At 41.8% G+C, this 23,053-nt stretch overlaps 1 protein-coding gene across 2 annotated transcripts in view; it reads left to right on the top strand.

The window, feature by feature from the left end:
- Positions 1-23,053, top strand: part of uvrag (UV radiation resistance associated gene) — a 331,221-nt gene that overhangs the window by 41,703 nt on the left and 266,465 nt on the right. For both annotated transcript variants that reach the window (XM_078222567.1, XM_078222566.1), the window contains exons 4-5: positions 9,696-9,857; positions 20,630-20,704. In XM_078222567.1, coding sequence (XP_078078693.1) covers positions 9,696-9,857; positions 20,630-20,704 — 237 coding nt within the window. The remainder of the gene's footprint in view (positions 1-9,695; positions 9,858-20,629; positions 20,705-23,053) is intronic.

Raw genomic sequence — 23,053 nt, 5'->3', positions numbered from 1 at the left:
TGCTAAAAATTGCCCTTCGTGTCCTGGGATGCGTAGGTTAGAGGGATTAGTGGGTAAATATGTAGGGATATGGGGGTAGGGCCTGGGTGGGATTGTGGTAGGTGCAGACTCGATGGGCCGAATGGCCTCATTCTGTGCTGTAGGGTTTCTATGATTCTAAGGTTCTAAGTTTTAGCAAAAATCAATGCTCAAAATTGCACTTGAAGCAACGTGAATTACTGAACTGTTAAAACGGTAATAAATCATTATGTATGGACTATGTAATCTATTTCAAGGAAATGACAGTGTTGTGTCTGCATTTAGTATGTAGTAACTAACCTTTTGCTAATTAAAGAACAAAAATGTTCAAAGAGCTAAATTATTGTTTCTTGTTTTTGCTTTGATAAGGCAGTTGGTTTTTTTGAGCTTTATTGCTGTAACTTGTAAGTAAGCAGAATATGAAAAATGGTTGCCTTTAAGAACATACCTAGGCAATGTTAATTTTGGCATTAAAGGGTTAAAAACAAGAGTTTGAAATATGTTCCACTAGAATGTGAATTCTACTCATTGAACGAGTATCTGGGAATGGATTTGTTGTGTTTTATTGTGTTTTTAGCTGTTCAAAACTGATTTCTGCTTGCACGAGCTTTGTGAATTAGAGCAAAATTTTGGTTTGATTGCTGACACTGTCTTTGTAGCTTGATATGTTGATTTTGTAAAACTTTGCAAATTGAGCCTGCATTTCAAGTCATGTTAAAAGCCGGGTCAAACCTTGGAGTTGTTTTCCTTTTTGGTCAGCTCATTCTAATGGCTTGAATGAGATTTTAATTTCAATTTGCTTAATTGCAATGACCTGATCCGAATTTCTTTGAGCATGAAACTCCGAGTTTCATCACAATGGAAAGTTAAATTTTAGGATGGTTTGATTTATTTAGTGCTAAATTTATTGTACAGAAATGGAGATTAAGACATAGATTTGAAAATGTGAATTGGAAATTCCTTGATCAAGCTTTATTACACTTTGACTAGAGATTTCGCCAGTGTTGACATTCAATATCAGTTGGAAACAAATCAACCCAACCCTTTACTGTAATTCATGTTTTTCTTCACTCGTGTTTTGGTTTTGAGGCGTCTTGTAGGAGGGGAATGGGGAGTGACATGAGGTATTTGGGCATTGACAGCTGAAAGCATAGCTTCTGATGGTCCTGATGTGTGGAATTCCCTGCCCAGTGAAGCAGTTGAGGCTGCCTCATTGAATGTTTATAAGGCAAAGATAGATTTTTGAACAGTGAAGGAATTAAGGGTTACGGTGAGTGGGCGGGTAGGTGGAGCTGAATCCGCGAAAAGACCAGCCCTGATTTTATTGGATAGCGGAGCAGGCTCGAGGGGCCAGATGGCCTATTTCTGCTGCTAGTTTTCATGTTCCTATGTTCTGAACAAGAAGCTGGAATGGTTGAATGGCTGAACAGTTTATGGAGATGGGAATGGGTGAGATCATATAACTTGTATACAATGCTGAGAAGTTTGAGAGACAGGTGCCTTGATATTGTGTAGGATATGAGCAGCAGTATGTTTGCATTTTTCATTTGGATACCTGGAATTTGACAAGTGTTTTAAGTGACTCATATGCTCTTGGATCAGAAGAATGATGAGACCTGAAATATAAAAACTCAGATACTCTAATGTTCCAGGGTGAAGTACTGTTGAAAATGTATGCTTGTGTAACTTGCCCACTGTTGGAACAAAGTTGTCACAAGTCTTGGTAAAATAATTATAGCCAGGGACTGTGTGCAGTTTTCAAAGACTGGGTAGCGTCGTTATCTTGTGCTGTTGTATCTGCCTGCTGCTCTTGTTTAACTAGATTTATAGACCAGGTTAGTGAAATGTAAGTCCGAGGTTCGAGTTTTTTACTCGACCGTGAGAATTGACCAGAGTCCAAAGCTTTTGCCCAGCAAGAGGAAGTGAGGCTCATGTACAGGAAGTGCAGCGAACTCTGCCCCATGGGAACTTTGTGAATTACCTAAAATTAGTTCAGAGGTGGCAATGGGGACTAGCTTTTCAGCTTGGCATCAGGGTACAAAAATAGATTTTCAGATTGATTGCCGATAGCAAAACTCTCTGATGCTTCCTTTCATTGGTATCATAAAATAGCTGATTGATGATTGCTAGATTGTATCTTTTCATGTAAAAGGCAGTTTACATAAAAGCAGCCAGAAGCTTAAGGCTACAATTTAAGTTTAGTTGTGTTGACTATTACGTGTTTTTTTTCCCCACTCGTAATTTTTAATCTAGCAGTGGGGGAAAATAAAAGATTTTTATTCAGCAGCCTTGGGTATGTTCATACTGTAGTCTTCACGTTGTTGAATTTTATTATTGTGACTTGGGGAGGGTTGAAGGGGTCACATGGATACAAAGGAACTCAGCAGCTGCATCTACCAGCAATTTAAAACTTGTCCATACTGGGCTGAGGTCCAGTGCCTAAAATCACCAAGTGCATGGTGGGCAAATTGTTCTGTTCACTTCAAGGAGGCGTTCACAGTTGGCAGGGCAGTGCTGGTGGATGTTGTGGCCTTTTTTTGTCTTGGACTTTTTATACTTTATGATCTCGCCAAGCTGACATGGACTGATCGGTGACATCGTTCTAATACTTTGGGGGTTGTTGGAGCACAAAACTTCATCACTTAAAAGCAGTTCTTCCATTTTTTGATCATTAAAATCAAAACGGCTTCCTGTTTCTCTTTTGCCACTGTTTGCCAAGAAGCTAGTATAAAAATCATGCAAAGAAACGCGTTGCTTCAGAAATGTTTCAGGTTGCCTGTTTGAGAGATCAGCTTAACAACAAATAGTGTGATATTCTAGCGGTAAATATGTCAGACCATTTCCTTTCAAAGTTCCAAGTTCTTAGCTTTATAGTCCATTTATAGAATCATAGAATCTACAGTACAGAAGGAGGCCATTTGGCCCATTGAGCCTGAACTGATGAAAATCCCACTCTGGTCCTGTCCTCTCCCCGTAACCCCACATGGGTTACGGGGAGAGGACAGGAGGTTGTGATGAACCTGGTGAATAAGAAAAGAGAGGCGTACAGAAGGTTCAGAGAGCTAGGAGGTGTTAAGGATTTAGAGGAGTATACGGGATGTAGGAAGGAGCTTAAGAAGGAAATTAGGAGAGCGAGAAGGGGTCATGAGAAGGCCTTGGCGGGTAAGATTAAGGAGAATCCCAAGGCTTTCTACAAATATGTCAAGAGTAAAAGGATGAGATGTGAAGGCATAGGACCCTTAAAAGGTGAAGGGGGAAAAGTTTGTGCGGAACCGTTAGAAATGACGGAGCTGCTTAATGAATACTTTACCTCGGTATTCACGGTGGAAAGGGATCTGGGTGGTTGTACTGCTGGTTTGCGGTGGACAGAAAGGATCGAGCATGTGGACATAAAGAAAGAGGATGTGTTGGAACTATTGAATGGCATCAAGGTTGGTAAGTCGCCGGGACCGGATGGGATGTACCCCAGGTTACTGTGGGAGGCGAGGGAGGAGATTGCGGAGCCTTTGGCGATGATCTTTGCATCGTCGATGGAGACGGGAGAGGTTCCGGAGGATTGGAGGATTGCAGATGTGGTCCCTATATTCAAGAAAGGGAACAGGGACAGCCCGGGAAATTACCGACCGGTGTGTCTAACCTCAGTGGTTGGTAAGTTGATGGAGAGGATCCTGAGAGACAGGATTTATGATCATCTAGAGAAGTTTAGTATGATCAAAAGTAGTCAGCACGGCTTTGTCAAGGGCAGGTCGTGCCTTACGAGCCTGGTTGAGTTCTTTAAAAATGTGACCAAACACATTGACGAAGGAAGAGCGGTGGATGTGGTCTATATGGACTTCAGCAAGGCGTTCGATAAGGTCCCCCATGCAAGACTTCTTGAGAAAGTGAGAGGGCATGGGATCCAAGGGGCTGTTGCCTTGTGGATCCAGAACTGGCTTGCCTGCAGAAGGCAGAGAGTGGCTGTGGAGGGGTCTTTCTCTGCATGGAGGTCAGTGACCAGTGGAGTGCCCCAGGGATCTGTTCTGGGACCCTTGCTGTTTGTCATTTTCATAAATGACCTGGATGAGGAAGTGGAGGGATGGGTTGGTAAGTTTGCTGACGACACCAAGGTAGGTGGTGTTGTGGATAGTTTGGAGGGATGTCAGAAGTTGCAGCGAGACATAGATAGAATGCAAGACTGGGCGGAGAAGTGGCAGATGGACTTCAACCCGGATAAGTGTGTGGTGATCCATTTTGGCAGATCCAATGGGATGAAGCAGCAGTATAATATGAAGGGTACCATTCTTAGCAGTGTAGAGGATCAGAAGGACCTAGGGGTCCGGGTCCATAGGACTCTTAAATCGGCCTCGCAGGTGGAGGATGCGGTCAAGAAGGCGTACGGCGTACTGGCCTTCATTAATCGAGGGATTGAGTTTAGGAGTCGGGAGATAATGCTGCAGCTTTATAGGACCCTGGTTAGACCCCACTTGGAGTACTGCGCGCAGTTCTGGTCACCTCATTACAGGAAAGATGTTGAAGCCATTGAAAGGGTGCAGAGGAGATTTACAAGGATGTTGCCTGGATTGGGGGGCATGCCTTATGAGGATAGGTTGAGGGAGCTTGGTCTCTTCTCCCTGGAGAGACGAAGGATGAGAGGTGACCTGATAGAGGTTTACAAGATGTTGAGAGGTCTGGATAGGGTAGACTCTCAGAGGCTATTTCCAAGGGCTGAAATGGTTGCTACGAGAGGACACAGGTTTAAGGTGCTGGGGGTAGGTACAGAGGAGATGTCAGGGGTAAGTTTTTCACTCAGAGGGTGGTGGGTGAGTGGATTCGGCTGACGTCGGTGGTGGTGGAGGCAAACTCGTTGGGGTCTTTTAAGAGACTTCTGGATGAGTACATGGGATTTAATGGGATTGAGGGCTATAGATAGGCCTAGAGGTGGGGATGTGATCGGCGCAACTTGTGGGCCGAAGGGCCTGTTTGTGCTGTGGCTTTCTATGTTCTATATTTACCCCCCTAATCCCCCTGACATTAAGGGGCAGTTTATCCTGGCCCATCAACCTAACTTGCACATTATTGGACTGTGGGAGGAAACCGGAGCAGACATGGGGAGAATGTGCAAACTCCACACAGTCACCCAGGCCCCTGGCGCTGTGAGGCAGCAGTGCTAACCACTGTGCCACCGTGCCCCCCTATTTGCTGGTAGTTGTTCATTTCAGAGTATTAAGAATCATAGAATGGTTGCAGCACAGGAGGCCTTTTGGTCCATTATGTCTCTGCCAACTCCCTGCAAGAGCAAAGCACCCAGTGCCACTCTCCCATCTTAACTTAAGCCATGCAAAATTTTCCCCTCCTGAAAACTGCAATTGAACCTGTTTCCGTAATACATTCAGATTTTCATTCCTAATCCTTACCATTTGATATGCTCTTTTTCAAAAAAATCCTCATATTGCCATAGCTTATATCCACTGGCAGTGCCCTGCAACCTGTGATCATCTTAAATTTTTGTCCTTTGGTTCTCTCTCTTTCTACCAATGGGAACAGTTTGTCGCTATTTACTTTGTCCAGACACTTCATGATTTTGCATATCTCCATCAGGTCTCCACTCCACCTTCTCCTCTTCTCCAAGGAGAACAGTTGCAGCTTCTTCAGTCCATCCTCCAGTCTCACATCTGCAATCGATTTGTGCACATGTTCCGTCTGGATCATTCTGCTACTTGAATATATTTATCTCATGCTCCTGTACTGTACTGTAAATCATTGTCTTAAACTCCTTTGCCCATCTCCTCCAACATCAGCTTCAATAATAAGTGCAAAGAGCTTATGGATTTCTGTCCTTGATGTTCTCCTATTCCACACCTATATGCTGTCCCTCGGTGACATCATCCAAAAGCACAATGTAGTTTTCACGTGTATGTTGACCTTTTCCAGCTCTGTTTCAGCACCATCCCAATTGATTCTTCCAGTGTTGCTAAATTATCCCACTGCTTGTTCAATATCCAAACAGAAACATTCTCCAGTTAAATGCACAGAGCCACTTTTTTTTTGGTCCCTGCTCCAAACTTCATTCCCAAGCTACCGACTCCATCCCTTGCCCTGAAAATGATCTGATACTAAACCAGTCTGTTAGAAATCTTGGTGCATTATTTTATCATGAGGTGGACTTTGTATCATCACTAAGGCTGCAGCATTGTCCAACTACTCCCTTATTTTCGCTCATCTGTGTTGAAGCCTTCATTTGTGCCTTTTGTCACCTTTAGACTTGACAATTCCAATAGATTCCTGGCTGGTCACCCACATTCTACCCTCTACCTTCTAAACAAAACAGTGACTGCAGAGCATAGGAAACAATCAAGTAAGGGATTGGGTTTGATTTGATTTATTATTGTCACATGTATTAGTTTACAGTGAAACGTATTGTTTCTTGCGCGCTATACAAAGCATACCGTACATAAGGAAGGAAAGGAGAGAGTGCAGAATGTAGTGTTACAGTCATAGCTAGGGTGTAGAGAAAGATCAATTTAATGCGAGGTAGGTTCATTCAAAAGTCTGACAGCAGCAGGGAGGAAGCTGTTTTTGAGTCGGTTGGTATGTGACCTCAAACTTTTGTATCTTTTTCCCGACAGAAGAAGGTGGAAGAGAATGTCCAGGAGTGTGGAGTCCTTAATTATGCTGGCTGATTTTCCAAGGCAGCGGCAAGTGTAGACAGTGTCAATGGATGGGAGGCTGGTTTGAGTGATGGACTGGGCTTAATTCGTGACCCTTTGTAGCTTCTTGCGGTCTTGGACAGAGCAGGAGCCATACCAGAAAGAGTGCATTCTGTGGTGCATCTGTAGAAGTTGGTTAGAGTTGTTGCAAACATGCCAAATTTCCTTAGTCTCCTGAGAAAGTAGAGGACTCGGTGGGCTTCCTTAACTATAGCGAGAAATGGAAATAGTAGTTCTGGAATGGGAGTGTAAAACTGGTTAAACATAAAATGAGGGGAAATTTTGTTTAAAAATGGACTGAAATGTCTTGACAAAAATGCATCCAGTGCCTCTAATAAAATGGGGAACTGGAAGAAATCGTGTTGGGGAGACTCAAACCTCAAAGGGATTGCGGCAGCAGAAATATCAGTTCTCTGAATTAAACTTTGGCTTGTATGTCATTTAGAAAGGGGAGGTGCTGTAGTTGTATTTATTCAGGATAACGAGTTACTTTTTTAAAAAAGTCTCAGGTCTTATAATTGGAGGTCTAATATTGAAGCCCAATAAGGACCATTAGGTCAGTAATGGTAAATTATCAACAGTTTTTACACATATTTCTCCGAGCACAGTCAGCACCCGACTGCCCAGGCAAGCTCCACCCAAGGTGGGGCTGGAGTCCCAGGTCACCTGACCTGTTCATAAAGGGGCATGCCTCAATATACATAACATCAGCTGTTACAATGATAGGGATTAAAGATGATAAAGAATCAATCAGATGTAGTCCACAGGCACCTGAAAGTGGAGGGAGAATAATGCAAACAAAAGATAGTAAAAAGTAGTAAAAAATATGATTTCAGCAACCCTGATATTAGTTGGACAGAAGGGATGAATAAAGAAGATAAGAGAATGGAGTTCCCTTATGTGCATAGGACTCCTTTCTAACCTAGAACGTAAAAGGCCCAACAAGGAAAGGTTCGCAATTGGTTTTTGTATTAGGAAATGAACCAGAGTAGATCAGAGAAGTGAAATAGAGGAACAACTAATAGTGACCATAACCACTTTGAGGTAATGGGGGAGGACAGAAGAATGTCCAAAACCAAGTTGATAGGTTGGAGAAAAGCTGATTTTTGAGAGGCTGAGAATAGAAGTTGGGAAAATAAAATGGGTAATGATATTGGCAAAGAATGATTCAGGGTAAGAATGGCAAATATTTTTTAAAATGGTGTTCAACAAGTGCAGGAAAAACATATTCCACTAAACTTCACGGATGGATATAAACATAAGAGAACAATTGAGGGTTAGTACGTAGACAGGATTGCAGAGTAAGAGAAACTACAAAGCGATTGGAGAAATAGAGAAAAAGTGAAGAGCAGCAACAAAATTTTCAAAAACCTGGAACAAAATAGTAATTCACAGATGCATCAATTAAAAAAAAACTGCAATGGCAATACAACCTTTAAGGTATGGGCAGGATGAAACCACAGGTAACAACTGAGGGAAGAAATTTCCAATAATTATTTTGTTTGGTATTTATCAGGGAAATAAACAGACATGGGCAGCATAGTGGCACAGCGGTTAGCACTGCTGCCTCACAGCGCCAGGGACCAAGGTTCGATTCCCGGCTTGGGTCACTGTGTGTGTGAAGTTTGCATGTTCTCCCCGTGTCTGTGTGGGTGTCCTCTGGGTGCTCCGGTTTCTTCCCACAGTCTGAAAGATGTGCTGGTTAGGTTGATTGTCCTGAACAGGTGCCAGAGTATGGCGACTAGGGGAATTTAACAGTAACTTCATTGCGGTGTTAACGTGAGCCTTATTTGTGACTAATAATAAACTTTAAACTTTAAAAACTTTAAACATGATATTGAATGATGAAATGAACAATGAGGTAAGCAGGCATGTATTGAATAATCCAAGAGGACGAAGCTCTGGTATGAATGGATTGAATGCATGTATTTTGAAGCACTGTAGGGTTGGGATAGCACAGCCATTACTAAATCTATTTAATTGTTTATTAGAAATCATTGTAGTGCCAGATGACTAGTGGACAGTTAATGTAATTCCATAATTAAGAGGGGAGAAAACAGGAAATAGGAGTAGGATGTCCAGCCCAATGAGCCTGTTCTGCTATTCAAACAGATCATGGCTGATTATCTACCTCTTAACCATATTGCCCACCATCTCCATATCCCTGTCAATAGAACCCAAAAATCTGTCGATTTATAACTTGATTTAGTCAGTTCTACAGCCTCCTGGGGTAGAGAATTCCAAAGATTCGCCACCCTCTGAATGAAGAAATTCCTCCTCATCTGTCTTAAATGGCTGATCCCTTATGAGATTTTGTACGGGGACAGTCAATCTCCAGGGAAACTAACTGTTTAACATCGATGTTGGAATATTTATTAAAGGAGAGAACTTCAAATGGGAAAATCTTGCTTGACTTTCAATATTGAATTTTTTGAAGTAACAAAGTAGATGATGGCAGTGTAACACATGCAATTTGTCTGGATGTTTCTTCCCAGTTCCTCAGAGTCATAAGGTTTTCATAAAGTTGCATTCCAGGACTTGAGCACAAAAAATCTATGCTGAAAATCCAGTGCAGTATTGCGGAAGTGCTGCAATGCCAGAACTGCTCTCTTTCAGATGAGACATTAAACTAAGGCACCATCTGCCTTTGAGGCAGATGTTAAATATGCGATGACGCTATTTTCAAGAAGAGCAGGGAAATTCTGTCCGATATCTTGGTCAACATTTATCCTTCAATCACCACCATTAATAATGTGATCTGGTCATGATCACTTTGCTTTTTGTTTTAGCTTGCTGTGTGCAGATTGGCTGCTGTGTTTTCTGGATGACAGCAAAAACTACACTTCGAAAGTACAAGTAAAGACATGTGAACGTGTTGTGATTGTGAAGGGAACGTTGAAAAGGAAGTTTTTTTTTCTTTTCAGTTTCTACTATACACAGTTAATTGATTACACTGGTTAATCTTTCCCTTTCATTTTGCTTATGTTGCAGAATCCAACGTGGAGGAGTTTAGACTTTGGCTTGATGCCAGACCGCCTTGATACCTCTGTTTCTTGTTTCTTAGTCAGGATCTGGGGTGGAAAGAAGGGCCAATATCATCTCGTTATTGAATGGAAGGTGAATCTCGATGGACTCAAATACTTGGGACAGCAGGTAAAATCTACACCTTTTATTGACCTAGAATAAATTACCCTAAGATACCCCAACATACCTTGGAAGTCCAGGGGAGATATCTTCTTTGATTTGTAGTTTCTCCCTGATGCACTCCATTCCCTAAGTAAGCACTTGAAACTGTCCCAGCTTTCATCAGGAGTATTGTCGGTTAGTCTCGAACCATAGAATTCCGACAGTGCAAAAGGAGGACATTTGGCCCTTTGAGTATGCACTGACTATCCAAAGGAGCGTCCTACTCAGGCCCTCTCCTTCACCTTATCTCTGTAACCCCATGCATTCATCACCTAACCTGCACATCTTTGGACTGTGGGAGGAAACCAGATCACCCAGAGGAAACCCACGCAGACACGGGGAGAACGTGCAAACTCCACACAGATGGTGGCCAGAAAAACCCAGGTCCCTGGGGCTGTGAGGCAGTAGTATTAACCACTGTGCCACTGTGGTTGACAGAAGAGTGCCCAGAGTGACTCTTGTAGTCAGATAACACTTTGTTAATTTGACTCAATGTTCACTCTATTTTTTCACAGATGCTGCCAGACCATTTCCAGAACCCTGTTTTTATTTTAGGTTTCCAGCATCTGCAGTATTTTGTTTTTATTTTAATTCATTTCAGTGTCCTGATTAATATCTGTTCCTCAACCAATAAAGCAAAAGCATGTTATCTGGCATTATCACCCTCTATGGAAGCTTGCTCTGTGCAAATTGGCTGCCATGTTTCCACGTTACAACAGTGACTATGCTTCTGAAAGTGCCTCATTGTTACTAAAGCGCTTTAGCACCCCCTGAGGTCGTGAAAGATGTTATTTAAATGCAAATTTTATTGCTGCCATTGAAGAAAAACTGACACCTAAGTAAAGTTCTAATTCAAAAAATATTTCGGTCTGATAAATCAGTGTTCTGTTGGGGGTTGGTAAGGAGCTGAGGGGTTGGGGGAGGGTGGTGTGGAGGAAAGGGTCAATACCATTGTTTCTGTTGGAAACAACAGTGTTAAAGCCAAAGGATATACAGTTAAGCGTTGGTTCGTGGGGAATTTCCCATTACATCAGACTTTGGTCAGAAACTGAAATGTACAGGATGTTGAAGTTAGCAGTCCATCCAGTCAGTAACTTAGCAGAAAAGATTTCTAAACTAGATTTTGCCGGTTGAGTGTTCAGGGTGTAAAATCTAGATTCGAGTAGAATGCTGAACTGGAATTATTTTTGCCTCTGTGAAAGAAGCACTGGGATATCCTGTGTTGCTTATAGTTAAGCAACGAACAAAATAGTTGCATTGCCAAGTTGGGCAAGTGTTGGTAAGCAAGTAATATTTTGCAAACTAATTAAAGGAGCAGTGGCACAGTGAAATTATCACTGGACTAGCAATCCAGAGACCCAGGGTAATGCTCCGGGAAACCCGGTTCAAATCCCACCATGGTAGATGGTGAAATTTGAATTCAATTAAAATCTGGAATTAAAAGTCTAATGATGACCATGAAGCCGTTGTCGATTGTCACAAAAACGCATCTGGTTCACTCATGTCCTTGAGGGAAGGGATTCTCTGGTGTGGCCTACATGTGACTCCAGATCCACAACAATGTGGTTGACTCTCAACTGCCCTCTGAAATGGAGGGCAGTGATGTGCAATAAATGCTGGGCCAGCCAGTGATGCCCACATCCCATAAAAATGAATTTTAAAAAAAGCATGGCACTGCAGTGTGTTATTGGAAATGATGAGTATAGGGGGTGTAGGAGTAGAGTTCAGGGAGAAATCTGGAGGGCAAAAAGGGGACACAAAATTGTTTTGGCAGATGAGGCAAAGGAGAATCCAAAGAGCTTCTACAAATACATAAAGGGCAAAAGAGTAACAAGGGAGAGAGTAGGGTCTCTTAAGGATCAACAAGGTAATCTATGTGCGGATCAACAGAGATGGGTGAGATCCTAAATGAATATTTCTCATCAGTACTTACTGTTGAGAAAAGAATTGAGGTTAGGGAACTTGGGGAAATAAATAGTGATGTCTTGAGGAGTGTACATATTACAGAGAAGGAGGTGCTGGAAGTCTTAAAGCGCATCAAGGTAGATAAATCTGCGGGACCTGATGAGGTATATCCCAGGACGTTGTGGGAGGCTAGGGAGGAAATTGCGGGTCCCCTCGCCGAGATATTTGAATCATCGATAGTCACGGGTGAGGTGCCTGAAGATTGGAGCGTGGCAAATGTTGTGCCTTTGTTTAAAAAGGGCTGCAGGGAAAAGCCTGGGAACTACAGGCCAGTGAGCCTCACATCTGTGGTGGGTAAATTGTTGGAAGGTATTTTGAGAGACAGGATCTACAGGCATTTAGAGATGCAGGGACTGATTAGGGACAGTCAGCATGGCTTTGTGAGTGGAAAATCATGTCTCACAAATTTGATTGAGTTTTTTGAAGGGGTAACCAAGAAGGTAGATGAGGGCAGTGCAGTTGATGTTGTCTGCATGGACTTTAGCAAGGCCTTTGACAAGGTACCGCATGGTAGGTTGTTGCATAAAGTTAAATCTCTCAGGATCCAGGGTGAGGTATCTAAATGGATACAAAATTGGCTTCTTGACAGAAGCCAGAGGGTGGTTGTAGAGAGTTGTTTTTCAAACTGGAGGCCTGTGGCCAGTGGTGTGCCTCAGGGATCAGTGTTGGGTCCACTGTTATTGGTCATTTATATTAATGATTTGGATGAGAATATGGGGGCATGGTTAGTAAGTTTGCAGATGACACCAAGATTGGTGGCATAGTGGACAGTGAAGAAAGATATCTCCAATTGCAATGGGATCTTGATCAATTGGGCCAGTGGGCTGATGAATGGCAGATGGAGTTTAATTTAGACAAATGCGAGGTAATGCATTTTGGTAGATTGAACCAGGGCAGGACTTACTCAGTTAATGGTCGGACGTTGGGGAGAGCTACAGAACAAAGAGATCTAGGGGTACATGTTCATAGCTCCTTGAAAGTGGAGTCACAGGTGGACAGAGTGGTGAAGAAGGCATTTGGCATGCTTGGTTTCATTGCTCAGAACATTGGATGCCGGAGTTGGAATGTCTTGTTGAAATTGTACAAGACATTGGTAAGGCCACACTTGGAATACTGTGTGCAGTTCTGGTCACCTTATTATAGAAAGGATATTATTAAACTAGAAAGAGTGCAGAAAAGATTTACTAGGATGCTACCGGGACTTGATGGATTGAGTTATAAGGAGAGGCTGAATAGACTGGGACTTTTTTCTCTGGAGCTATACCTTGAGGGGCATAGACAAGGTAGATAGTCAATATCTTTTCCCAAAGGCAGGGGAGTCTGAAACTAGAGGGCATAGGTTTAAGGTGAGAGGGGAGAGATACAAAAGTGTCTAGAGAGGTAATATTTTCACCGAGGGTGGTGAGTGTCTGGAACAAGCTGCCAAAGGTGGTAGTAGAGGCGGGTACAATTTTATCTTTTAAAAAGCATTTAGATAGTTACATGGTACGATGGGTATAGAGGGATATGGGCCAAATGCGGGCAATTGGGGTTTTAAAAAGGGCGGCATGGACAAGTTGGGCTGAAGGGCCTGTTTCCATGCTGTAAACCTCTATGACAGGCATAGACAAAACAAAAGGGTGAAAATAGAAACAATTTAAGCAGGAATTGCTGTGGACGAGCGGCTCAGCATGAGCAGGAACTCCGAACCCGTGGTAATGGGTCTCAGGAATAAAACCGTAACATAGGAACAGAAGAAGGTCATTCGGCTCATCGAGTCTGCTCCCCTATTCAATTAGATCGTGACTGATCTGATGTGATAATCCTTAACTTCACTTTCCCCATAATCCTTGATTCCCTTGCTGATTAAAAATCTGTCTATCCCAGCCTTGAACATGATGACCCAGCCACTACAGCCCTCTGTGGTAAAGAATTCCACAGATTCACTCCCCTCTGAGAGAAGAAATTCCTTCTCATCTCTGTCTTAAATGATGACCCCTTACTCTGAGATTATGTCCTCTGGTCCTCGACTCTGTTATATATTTAAAAGGATTGCATGCTGCTTTCAGAGCTGATCACATGATTTGATGGTGATGTCATTGGAGCGTTGCCACAGGCTGTTGTTTTACTTCCCATTTGTACTCTATGCAGTGCAGAGAATATCTTTCAATAAAACCTTCTGTGTTAGTTTGACTTTACGTGTGCAAACCACGTTTTTGATTCTTTTTGTTAAAACACACAATACCTATTATAGTTAGGACATTGCAAAAAGAAACTTGGTTACGAGTGGGATTTTGTTTTGCCACAAATATCGAGAAAAGATCCTGAGCGGAAGAGAGGAATTTGTGCATCTACACACTCCGAATATTAGAATGCTGGGGTGAAGCATCAACAGGACAAAAGATTGAACTGTCAATGCAGGAAGGCCAAGTAAGAAAATAGCTCTCTGTGGTTTTCAAAGAGGGTTTTTTCCAATCAGAAGGGTGCGATTCCAGGCAGTAAAGAAAAGAAGGGCTGGTCAGCTGTATGGCTAGGATAAAATGGTGAGTACTGGGAAGATATTTTATAAATATATTCTTACCAGTCTCGAGTTGCTAGTGCCTGCAAGGAAATGATGGGTCAATTGGGATCCATATGCCCTTTCAATTAAGAAAATGAATCATGAAGTTCCTATGTATGCCAGCATATCATCAAGAACCCCATGCATCCCGGACATTCTCTCTTCCACCACCTTCCATCAGGAATAAGATCCAAAAGTATGAGATCACATACCAACTGACTCAAGAACAGCTTCTTCCCTGCAGCCATCAGACTTTTGAATGGACCTACCTTGCATTAAGCTGATCATTGTCTATATCCTAGCTATGACTGTAACACTATAGTCTGCACCCTCTCCTTTCCTTCTCCGCTATGTACGCTATGAATGGTATGTTTTGTCTGTATGGTACGCAAGAAACAATACTTTTCACGATCTCAATACATGTGACAATAAATCAAATCAAAATGTAGACCGTTTTGAGTACTCGGTACAAGCAAATAAAATTGAAAACCAGTTGCTCGGAGCAGATTTTCTCAGTACAATAGGAAGTAAAAACTTTGAGTTGCTCTGGAATTTGATTCATCTAGCAGAGCCACAAACCAAAGCTTACAATGACTTGACAAAGATCTGAGAGAAGCATTCCTCTTCGAAGCCAACCATTCAGCTTCCACCAAAGGAAACAAGTGGAAGACAAAAGCATTGCTCAGTTTGTGGCAATCTTGAAATGGCTGGCAGAACACAGAGTTTGAGTCATTAGAAGATGCTCTTTGTCTCGTTTGCGATCTCCAAAATGAGGCTATCCAAAGAAGATTGCTTGTTGAACTTGCTTTAAAGACAGCAGTAGAAATCTGTCGATGGACCTGGCTGCTAATGAGGCTTCACAATTTAGTGCAGGAATGCAGATCCACAAATTGGGAACTGTCCATAGTAAGTCAAAATTGCAACAAGCATGTCATAGATGTGCCAAAATGAGTCATTCAGTGAGTGAATGTTGGAGCAAAGATAGTCAGTACACGAATTATGGCAAAATGGGTCACGTTGCAAAAGGTTGTTGGGCTGGACCATCTTCCCCTTAGCAGAATTTTCAGAAGAAGAATCTGGGTAAGTTTTTAAAGAAAAATTGTGTTGTACAAAATGAATTCACAACATGGAAGAAAGAATTACAACTGTGAAGAAGAAAATGACCAAAAATGTGATAAAAGGGTTTCAGGTTGTTTTATGAATTGATCACATTTAATAGTAATGTCATTAGGCTGTTGCCACAGGGTGCTGCTTAATTTTCAGTGTGTACGCTGTGCAGTGCAGAGAAGATCTGTTTCACTAAAACCTGTTAGTTTGAATCTACGTCAACCACATTCTTTTCATTAAAACCCACAACCCCTAACATTGTTAGGACATTACGCTCTTCTACAAGAGGAAACAACCTCTTCGCACCTCCCTCTCAAGCCTCCTGAGAATCCTATGTGTCTCAATAAGGTTGTGTCTAATTCTAAAGTTGCTCAACCTCCCCTCATAAAATTCTCCCATACCTGGGAGCAACCTAGTGAACCTTCTCTGGACTTTCTCAAATGTCAGTATATCTTTTGTTAGATTTGGTGACCAAAACTGTTCACGTTGTCGCATAGTGATACTTGTGAAATCTGGGAATTCCTAAAAACCCAGCAGGGAGCGGGGGAAATAAACCTCCACGTGCATCATTAATTCATTAAAGTATTGGCAAAAAGTAGTTAAGTTGATAAGTATCATGGACTGAGATTATGCATTTCATTGTAACCAAAAAGTGTGGGGTTAGTGTATTTTCTTGGTCCTAGGTCATTTCCACCAGCAAACCTTTTGTGAATTTAGGAATATTATTTATTATCACACACTTGTCCCAGAGGTTTAATGTGACATCTCTCACACACTATCTCTTCACAAAAAAATGTTAGAACCTTGACGAGTTTTCAATCTTTTAAATGATAAGTGCATACTGTGAAATGTTTAAAGTATCTCATTGGAGACATTTTAATAGTTCTGAGCAAACTAGGATAACACATGATATTAGAGCATCTGGAATTCTTGCTTTCATTCCGAATAAAAATGGCTGGATAGGGATCCATCCAGTTGTATTGCCGAGTCAGCTTTTGCTGACTATTGTTCTCAGCTAGCATAAGTATTACTGCTAAGCGAATGGGTGGAAGAAGCGCAGGAGCAGGGTTATTAGTCGGATATGATCATGTTTCTCAGCTGTTGTACGTACAGGCCTCCTTGTCAATAGCAATCACCACATAGCAGTCTGGTGTGGGCATATTAAACCTCGTGGATGCTGACTCCACTGAAATCTGCCCTAATTCTGACCAATATCTCAGAATCTCATCTGTGATCTTGAGGTTGTGTTTAACATCGTGGGAATCTCTGTTCCCTCGCCTTTCCTCTGCCACTTTGTTTATTTATTAGAGGTGGGACAGGAAACATGTCAAAGAAACTTTCTTTCATATTTCTACCCAATCAAATCCCTTGATTTGCCATCAGCTGTACTGGAAGAATATAGTAAGAGGGAAAATATGCAATCCAACTATTTCCTGTGATTTGAACGGTGGCAATGCTGGTTGGCAGGGATCGTGTTCATGCCTGGCTTCTTGTGCTGTTATGATGGTGGGAGGCTGGAGTTAAACTTTTTAAATCCAGAAAGTCGGGGAAATTGCATTGAGAAAGCAAATTCCATTCAGCAGTTTGAAGGCTGCAGCAAGTGTGATTCTTGCCATTCTGCTCTTAATATATTAGCAAAACGTTTATTGTTTTCAGTGTCGCAAGTCATCTTACATGAACACTGCAATGAAGTTACTGTGAAAATCGCCTAGTCGCCACACTTTAGCACTGGTTTGGGTCCACCTGAGGGAGAATTTCCTGGGTCGGACATGATTGTGTCCCATCATTACTGGCAATGTATCTCGGTTGAGTTAAAATGGAAAATTTGTGTCAGTGTATTCCACTCTGACCCATGTCTCAAGGTAATTGAATCTGAAGAGGGCAGCCCTTAATGTTTTCAAGTTTTCACTTGCAGTTCATATTTTGTTAGTTAGTGTGGGCCTATGTCACATCTTGTGCCATATAGTATCTGTATGGTGTACTTCAAAGCCCATTGCACTGGCTAATTATAAATATTTGAAGTCAAGGATTTGAGAATTGTATAGGGGTTGGTGCATGAGAAAGGTGATGATGAATGACTGCAAATTGACAGCGGCCTGTGGCCATAGTTGTGCCAGGATGATAATGAAAATATAAAAACAAACCCATGCCTTTTTTAACATTGCTATACAGGGAGGCGGTGACTTAATTCAAATCTCACTAGACTAGTAATCCTAATGCTCTGGGGATATTATTTCAAGATATTATTTCAAATCATAGGAACCTAACTTCAATTAATCAATTTGGAATATAAAGCTGGTCTCGGTAATGATGACCATGACACCTATCATTGATTGTAAAAACCCATCTGGTTCACTAATGTCCCTCAGGGAAGGGAATCTGCTGTCCTTACCCGGTCTGGCATACACGTGACTTCAGACCCAAGGCAATGTGGTTTACTCTTAACTGCACTCAGGGTTAGGCAACATGCTGGCCTTGCCAGTGGCACCCACATCCCAAGAAAGAACAAAGAGAAAAGAATTGGAAAGAAATAGCTTATATATATGGAACATGTTGTTGCATCTCTTAGAGTATCCAAAAGCAATTCAAAATTAATTAGCTGGAAGTGCAGTTACTGTTCTATGGTTATGTAAAGCAGCAAATTGCACATGCAGTGAGATACTACAAACAGGCTAAATGACGTGTTTCTGTTTGTGATTAAAAAAGATGTTGATTGGGACTTGAGTGTGCTCTTAGAATAGTGCCATAGCATCTTGTTGTTTTTAGCCTTAGCTCAGTGGGAGTGCACCACCTTGAGTCAGAAGGTTGAGCTCAAATCCTGCTCCAGGTACTTGAATGTGCAGTCTAGGGTAACTGTGTATTAAGGAATTTCTGAACCATTGGAGATCCTGTCTCTTGATGTTATACCGACTTCACACTCAAGTGGACATATAAAGTACCTTTACATTTTAAATAATAGCAAGAAGTCCTCTTATCTTGGCCAATGTTTCTGTCTCCGCCACCATCACAGTAATGTGAAAAAGTAATCTGGCCATTACCCCATTGCTTTGACAAAGGGTTGTCCAGACTCGCAACGTTAGCTCTTTTCACTCCTTTCAGATGCTGCCAGACCTGCTGGGATTTTCCAGCATTTTCTCTTTTGGGGACCCCATTGCTGTTTGTGGGAACTTGCTGTGTGCAAATTGGCCACTGCATTTGTAACAGTGGCTGTAGTTCAGACTTTATGAAAAGTGTGTCTTTAGTTAAGAATTAGTTGTGTTTAAGGGTGGTTAGAAATAACAGGCCCAGGGTATAATGGTCAAAATATTTTGTGGGGAATATAAGATGCAGGAGCAGACAGTTCAGCTCATCAAGCCTACTCCACCATTCAATATGATCATGGCTGATCTCAACTCCACCTTCCGGCCCGCTCCCCCATAACCCTTCATCCCGCTAATAACTAAAAACCTATCTATCTCAAGTTTATTTAGTGTTCAGGCGTCCACTGCACTCTGGGGTAGAGAATTCCACAGGTTAACAACCCTTTAGTGAAGTAATTCCTCCTCATTCCTGTTTTAGATCTGCCAGCCTTTTGGCTAAGACTATGGCCCCTCATTCTAGAATGTCCAACAAGGGGAAACATCTGTTCTTCATCTATCCTGATCAACCCCCTTTAGCATCTTGCATACCTCAATTAGATTGCCTCTCATTCTTCTTAACTCCAGTGAGTCTCGACCTAAACAGTTCAAACTCTCTTCATAAGACGAGCTCTTTATCCCTGGAACCAATCTCATGAACCTTGTTTGAACTGCCTCTTAATGCATAAATATCCTTCCTGAAGTAAGGACACCAAAATTGTCGTCTCATCAATGCCCTATACAGTTGCAACAGCACTTAGCTACTTTTTACTCCATTCCATTAGCAACAAATACCAAAATTCCATTTGCCTTCCTTATTACCTGCATCCTAACTTTCTGCGATTCATGCATGAGGACACTCCGATCCCTCTGCACCAAAACATTTTGAAGTTTCTCTCTATTTAGGTAATAAGCCGCCTTTTTATTCCACTGACCAAGATGGATAACTTTGCACTTATCCACATGAAATTTCATCTGCAACATTTGGGCCCACTCACCTAACCTATTCGTATCCATTTGTTAAAATCTTATTTCTTCATGACAACTTGCTCTCCCACCTATTACTGTCATCTGCAAATTTGGCTATTGTACATTCTATCCCTGTATCCAAGTCATTAATATAAGTTGTAAGTAGCTGGGGCCTGAAGACCGAATCCTGTGGCACAACACTAGTTATAACTTGCCAACCAGAAAAAAACCCATTTATTCCCACTCACTTTCTGTTGGTTAGCCAATTCTGTATCAAGCCAATATATTACCCCCAAGCCAGTGGGATCCTACCTTGTATTACTAACCTTTTGTGTACCACCTTGTGAAATGCTTTTTGGAAGTCCAGCTGCTGCAGCTGCAGGACCTCCAATACCCACTTCACTTGTTACATCTCCAAAGAACTCCATCAAATCAGTCAAACATGATTTAGCATTCATAAAACCATGCTGACCCTGATGGATTGCATTTTGATTTTCCCAATGCCCTGTACCTGATCTCTGTACTGTTTGGTTATGTAGGAGAACCCTTTAGGCTGCAGGCTATGATGTTGTGAAGGTAGTTGAATACTTTCTAGATTTGCTGGAATTAATGTTGGGAATTGAGATGTATTTCAACAGCACTTTATCTCCAGATTAAATGCATTTCCATCAGTACGAGTAGTTACCTGTTCAGAATTATGTTACTATGAAGTATTCATTCGTGACAGAGTTACTCCTGATGATTCAAAGCGGCTTTAATCAGGTTACTGCTTCATTCAATCTGTTGCAAAAAAGATTGAATAAAAAAAGCAAACATATGAATTTATACAGCACCTTTCACTACCTCAGGACATCCCAAACATTCTGGAACTACTAAAGCACTTGGGGGTGGGGGCAAAAGAACTAAGAAGTCATGACTTTGGGGAAAGGAGAGAACAAAGAAGGAAATACTAATTACAGATATTGTTGCTCCATTGCATTGTAAATTCCGCCAGTGTTAATACAATCTTTTAAAATTGGACAGCAATCTTCTGTTTTTCTTAGATTCGAGCACGCAATCCCAATGAGGTAATATTTGGATTGAATGATGGCTACTATGGAACACCCTTTGATCACAAGGTAAAAACCATTTTACGTTGGTCATGTTGCTCAATTTTTGCACATCCTGAAAGTATTATTGCTTCTCTATCATCCTGACATTGAAGAGACAAAATAAGTGGACTTTTTAATACCAAAGTGAATTAAACTTGTGAAATAAGTTACCAGAGAGAGCTGTTCAAATGGAATGTATAAATGTGCCCAAGGTACTTTGCATTTCTAGAAAGAAAAATGATTGAGAGACATTGTCTGGGGGAGTTGATGTATCAAAAAATGGGCTCGTTTAGGGCAATAATTAAGTCCGAATAATTCTTCTGTTCACTGAATTGTGGCTTAAATCTGCATTTTACTAGTCCATGGTGCTGTGCTGCCCTATTATTTTCAATTGCCATGTTTGGTACAATTACCTAAATCTAGTTGCTGTACGTTGTTTTGAAGCAGTAAACATAAATTTACAAACTTGCAGTTTACGTTGGTAGCACAGTGGCAGCTGTTGCCAAGTTAATCTGGGATGCAAAACTGCTTAAAACAGGCTGATGTGCTCACACCTGAATTATGTGATTGATACCTGGTGCAATAGACAAGGGTCTGAGTGTGGAACCAGGAGTTGAGGCCGCTCTCCCCCTGCTCAGTACACTCTGATCTGTTGGTGTTTAATTCTCAAGTGCCTTTTTTTGGAGAGATCATGCACAAGGCACATTATGTCCATATAGATGGGAAAGAAGAGAAACTATGTAGTTTCTGGTTCTCCCTTTGTTCAAGCCAACTAAAATTTTTGGTACGAGCAGTCGTCAACATAGTTTAGAAATGATTAGCTCGTTTGACTGGTTATTCTAGTTTGTGTAGCAGCACTTTGATAGTAATCAAAGACTTGAGTAAAATATTTAAGTAGCTTTATATGGCAAAATATTTATTAACTTTAGTCTAGATTTGTTTCAAGTTTAGAACCATAGAACCATAGAAAATTACAGCTCAGAAACAGGCCTTTTGGCCCTTCTTGTCTGTGCCGAACTATTTTATGCCTAGTCCCATTGACCTGCACTTGGACCATATCCCTCCACACCCCTCTCACCCATGAACCCGTCCAAGTTTTTCTTAAATGTTAAAAGTGACCCCGCATTTACCACTTGATATCCGGCAGCTCATTCCACACTCCCACCACTCTCTGCGTGAAGAAGCCCCCCCTAATATTCCCGTTAAACTTTTCTCCTTTCACCCTTAACCCATGCCCTCTGGTTTTTTCTCTCCTAGCCTCAGCGGAAAAAGCCTGCTTGCATTCACTCTATCTATACCCATCAAAATCTTATATACCTCTATCAAATCTCCCCTCAATCTTCTACGCTCCAGGGAATAACGTCCCAACCTATTCAATCTCTCTCTGTAACTCAGCTTCTCAAGTCCCGGCAACATCCTTGTGAACCTTCTCTGCACTCTTTCAATCTTATTTACATCCTTCCTGTAACTAGGTGACCAAAACTGTACACAATACTCCAAATTCGGCCTCACCAATGCCTTATATAACCTTACCATAACACTCCAACTTTTATACTCGATACTCCGATTTATAAAGGCCAATGTACCAAAGGCACTCTTTACGACCCTATCCACCTGTGACGTCACTTTTAGGGAATTCTGTACCTGTATTCCCAGATCCCTCTGTTCAACTGCACTCTTCAGAGTCCTACCATTTACCCTGTATGTTCTACTTTGGTTTGTCCTTCCAAAGTGCAATATCTCACACTTGTCTGCGTTAAATTCCATTTGCCATTTTTCAGCCCATTTTTCTAGTTGGTCCAAATCCCTCTGCAAGCTTTGAAAACCTTCCTCACTGTCCACTACACCTCCAATCTTTGTATCATCAGCAAACTTGCTGATCCAATTTACCACATTATCATCCAGATCATTGACATAGATGACAAACAACAATGGACCCAACACCGATCCCTGCGGCACACCACTAGTCACAGGCCTTCACTCAGAGAAGCAATCCTACACAACCACTCTCTGTCTTTTTCCATTGAAAGAAGTTTAACAACACCAGGTTAAAGTCCAACAGGTTTATTTGGTAGCAAAAGCCACACAAGCTTTCGGAGCTGCAAGCCCCTTCTTCAGGTGAGTGGGAATTCCCACTCACCTGAAGAAGGGGCTTGCAGCTCCGAAAGCTTGTGTGGCTTTTGCTACCAAATAAACCTGTTGGACTTTAACCTGGTGTTGTTAAACTTCTTACTGTGTTTACCCCAGTCCAACGCCGGCATCTCCACATCATTCTTCCATTGAGCCAGTGTCTAATCCAATTTACTACCTCCCCATGTATACCTAGCGACTGAACCTTCCTAACTAACCTCCCATGAGGGACCTTGTCAAAGGCCT

Source organism: Mustelus asterias, chromosome 10, assembly GCF_964213995.1.
Source record: "Mustelus asterias chromosome 10, sMusAst1.hap1.1, whole genome shotgun sequence".
Lineage (NCBI taxonomy): Eukaryota > Metazoa > Chordata > Chondrichthyes > Carcharhiniformes > Triakidae > Mustelus > Mustelus asterias.
The sequence above is the reverse complement of the archived record's forward strand: the minus strand, read 5'-3'. Positions and strand labels throughout refer to the sequence as shown.